At 51.1% G+C, this 4,497-nt stretch overlaps 1 protein-coding gene across 1 annotated transcript in view; it reads right to left on the reverse strand.

Moving 5' to 3' along the window:
• Positions 1-4,497, reverse strand: part of LOC101857539 — a gene marked incomplete at its 5' end in the record, with an annotated part of 33,364 nt that overhangs the window by 10,224 nt on the left and 18,643 nt on the right. The window contains 1 exon segment of the mRNA XM_005112890.3: positions 69-2,950. Coding sequence (XP_005112947.2) covers positions 69-2,950 — 2,882 coding nt within the window.

Consider the following 4,497-nt stretch of genomic DNA (forward strand, 5'->3'; position numbering starts at 1 on the left):
TGTGTCTTCAGAATTAAAAAAAAAAAGACACAGAAAAACAAACGCTCAATCATTCTGAGAAAACTTACAGTGCCATACTCCGGCTCATTCGTGACGTACGTCTTCTGCAGGTTGTCAAAAGCCTCCAGCACATCCAGAATAATCTTCTGCCTCTCCGGCGTCATGCTCACAACCCCTCTGAAGGGCCGGAAGCCATGCCAGTACCGATGCGACACCTCCGGGGTGAAGGCGTCCGGAGACATGCTGGTCAACACGGTGCGGTCGTCGATTCGACCCTCCTGCCCCTCGTCCTCGCTGTCCGCTCGCCTGTGGCACCCGTAGGCGTCACACGAGTTGTCGATGCCGAGGAAGACGCGGTTGATCTCGTGCAAGAGCGTCGAGTCCCGGATAATGTTGCTGTTGAAGCTGTCGTCGAAGAGTCCGCACGGGGACTGGCCGGCGGGTGCGGCCACTATTGTGGCTTGCTGGTGGGGCGTAGACACCTGCTGGGGGATCTGACCGGGGGAGGGGCTGTACAATCGCCGCTGGATGGCGTTGATGTTCATACTACTGTTTATGCTGTTGTTATTATTGTGGCTATTGTTGTTGTTTACTAGGTTGTTGCTGTCCGTGGCGAAGTTGTTCGCCATTGTCATGGGCACGAGCCCCGCACTGCTGTGGGGCCGCTGCGGTTGTCGGAGTTCAACGGAGCTTTCCGAGGCGGGAGATGATTGGTTGCTGTAAAGCTGCCTGCTCTGGGGGCGGAGCCCAGACGTTTGGACTACAGGGCTAGGAGGCTGGTACTGATGCTGTGGCACGGACGCCACGGCGGGCGGGGTCAGTCGACTGAAGCCAGGGGACTCGTCCGAGTCACGATTCACCTGGAACGTTTTCTGCTGCCTTCTGAGATCGGCGATGTGCTGCGCGGAGATGGACCTTTGACCTTTCGGGCTGACTTGCGTGGTGTCGATAAGTTTTTGGGCTCGGGCCTGCTCAGCGTTGACGGTGTTGAAGAGCTCCTCAATTTCCTCCGGGGAAAGTTGCACCGTGCGACCTGCCTGAATCGCTTCTCGATGCTGCTGGAGGATGGCCAGAATCGAACTCCGACCACTGGGGGTTGAGGGCTGCTGCTGCACAGCAGCGGGGGGTGAGACGCTGGATGTTGGGGTGACAGGAGCGGGTGGGGCAAGAGATGGGGGATTGGCGTGTGACGTCGATTTCTGGTAGTGAGCGGGGGATTCGCTGACTGCAGAAAGCGGAGTGTGGGAGCCTGAAGGGCCGGCTTCCCTTGACGTCGTGAGAGGGGAAGTGGTGGTGAAGGCTATGCTGGTGTCTGCAACATAATGTTGCTGCTGCTGCTGTTGCTGCTGCTGCTGTCGCTCTTGCTGCTGTTGCTGTTGTTGATGTTGTTGTTGTAGTAGTATGGGGTCGCTGACACTCGTAAAAACACCACTAGTAGAAAGAGATGAGGGGTTTCCTTGGCTGTGAGAGACAACCGTGACGTCGTCTGGGAGGTGCTCGGGTCGGAAGGCGGAGCCACGGCTGATGGTGACCTGCGAGTGACCTCCATCCAGCGTCAGGGGAGTGTGGCTGAGATCCAAGTTTCGTTGGAGAGGGTCATGGCCCTGCTGGGTCAGAACAACATCATCGTGACCTCGACCTAAATCAGGTGGTTGAGTATCCAGCTGGCTCTCGCCCAGGGAGTCTGCCTTGCTGATGGCCGGGGGGTTAGCGTGCTCGCTGTGGTGTTGTATCAGGTGCGGGATTCCGTCCTGCACCAGAATCTGCTCGTGTGGCTGCGGTGTGTAGATCATACTCTCTGATGTCATATTGATAGCCACGATCTGAGAGCTCACGCTGGGCTCCAGCTGGGAAATGGGCACAACCGTGTTACCAACTGGGGGAACGGACGCCGAGCGCTGCTGGTCCGTCAAGCTGTAGGCGCCGCTAGCTGTAGGCATCGTCTGCATGTTGAAGGAATGGAATTCCGCTTTGCACAACGTTTGAAGGTTCTTCATGTCCTCCAGGACCACTTCTCCATCGGCAAAAGAGGACGGGACTTGGCTTCCTGTGATGTTCTCCACTTTGACTGGCCGATTGACGGGAAGGTCATGGTCGTCCGGGAAGTCAAGGCCACTGATGATGTCTATGTTGTTGTTAGAGGCTGTGATTTTCAAGTCCCGAGGCGCCATCGAGACAGGCGAGGTCTGGAACGGTGTCACCTGTCTGGCAGGCTGCTGTTGTTGCTGTTGTTGTTGCATTTGGTCGGATAACTCCCCGTGGAAGTGGTTCATCATCTGTAAATGATGGTGCTGCTGCTGCTGCGGCTGCTGTTGCTGAGGCTGTTGTGGTTGTTGTTGCTGTTGAGGCTGATGGCCTTGAAACTGAATCTGCTGTTGCTGTAAATTCAGCACGTCTGGATGCAAGCTGGGACTAGTGCGACGTAAGTGTGGACTGGGCGCTGTTTTCAGCTCCTCGGACAAACTCCCCACAGATACGCTGCCCCCAGACGAGGACGTGATGACTACCGGGTGACCCACCATCGACCTTTGACCCCCGTGACCTCCAGAGTGCAGGGAATCCATGTCCGACATCTCACTGTTCTGATCCCAGTCCTGAACGGTCATGCAGTCGTGGAGGATGCTACCCAAACTGAAACCTGCCTGCTGCTGCTGTTGCTGTTGTGGTTGTTGCTGCTGCTGGTGTTGCGGTTGGTGATGTTGAAGCTGCTGATGGACATGTGCAGGAATCTGTTGATGCCCTGCGGCCATGTTATGGTCTTGAGCAGTCACATGATCAAACACGTCGTCTGGATTGGATATATCCTCTTGCTCGTACTCGCTAGATACGGAAGAACGATTTGAGGCTGTCATCGGAGGTCGCTCGTACGTCTTGGCCATTGGCTTCACACCCAGTTTTTTAAGGGGCTTCCGCATTAACTCTCCTTTCTTTGGTCGCCCCATCTTGATAGCTAGGGGAAAGAAAGAAAGAAAGCCAGTTGAATAGAACGTTCAAGTATATAGCAGATAAAAGAACGCGAGAAACATAACTGATCATGATGTTGGGTCTGCTGCTGCTGCTGCTGCGTTGTTGTTGATGTTGTTGTTGTTTGGTTTTTGTTGTTGTTGTTGTTGTTGTTGTTGTTGTTGTTGTTGTTGTTGTTGTTGTTGTTGTTGTCAGCATGTTCAAGTATATAGCAGATAAAAGAAAGCGAGAAACATAATTGATCATGATTTTGGGTCTGCTGCTGCTGCTGCGTTGTTGTTGTTGTTGTTGTTGTTGTTGTTGTTGTTGTTGTTGTTGTTGTTGAGGCTGATCGTAATGTCCTTTCATAATGGAAATTAAATTGGATTTGATGTCCTATCAGAATGGACGGAAAAGAAAGGAAATGGGAACTGACCGCCATGATATTTTGGGAAGAAAGGAGGTAAATGGGTAATGACATGCCATGCTAAAAATTGTTGAAAAAAAGAAATAAAGAGAGGAAATGGGTTAAGACATCTCAGTATATTATTGACAGAAAAGAAAACTGGCAAAGAGCTAGTGAATTTCTAGTTTGACAATAAATTTAACAGGGGGAGAGAGGCGGTCAAAACTATTCTCGAAGAGAGTACATAGATTATGGTGTCCCATTTCGATACCTGACCGATAAAAAAGATGGTACATCGGTCATGGCATCCCATTTCGATAAATGACAGATAAAAAGAAGATGGTACATAGATCCTGACGTCCCATTCCGAAAAAACAGGAACAAGAAGACGTGACAGAGGCCAGGGTTATGAAAGAAAGGAGTATATTAAAAGGGAAAAACAGATCAGGAAGAGTTACACAACAGGCATACGGCTCCCTCGAATACAGCAGACCCTGCCCCACTCACACACACCCATTTCCACTTTGCCAACTCTTATTTCTCCTATAAACCCTTCCCTTCTCCCAATTCTATTTTAGTTAAGTAAACCCAGTCCCTCACACACAAAAGCAAAGTACATGCTGACAATCGCTGAAACAAACACGCGGGCGCTCTCTAATTTCAAGGACCAAGGGCGTTGCCGAAATGGTCGTGAGTTCGTATCCACAACAAAAAAGCGTAATTCTATCATCTTATCTCGGCCGATCGTGTGTTTTATCGGCTGCTTTTGCCTGTGGCCGTCCAGATCAATAGCCACCATCTGTCGATTCCCAGCGCGCTGTGTAAATAGTCGTTCTCATCTCGCGGCTGGCCTGAGGACAAGATGTCTTGTACCACTGTCGCTAACGACTAACTTCATCAAGATGAAAGTGAGAGTGATGTTGACGGTGTTCTGAAGATGATGTTGAGGAGACTGATAGAACAGACGTGGAGAAAAGGGGCTGGTGGTGAAAGAGGTAGATAGATGGATAGACAGACAGATAGATAGATAGCACAGACACAAATATCAAATCAATACTAACAAGCAAATGAACAGACAGACAGACAGACAGACAGACAGACAGACAGACAGACAGACAGACAGACAGACAGACAGACAGACAGACAGA

Source organism: Aplysia californica, unplaced genomic scaffold (genome assembly GCF_000002075.1).
Source record: "Aplysia californica isolate F4 #8 unplaced genomic scaffold, AplCal3.0 scaffold01471, whole genome shotgun sequence".
Taxonomy (NCBI): Eukaryota; Metazoa; Mollusca; class Gastropoda; order Aplysiida; family Aplysiidae; genus Aplysia; species Aplysia californica.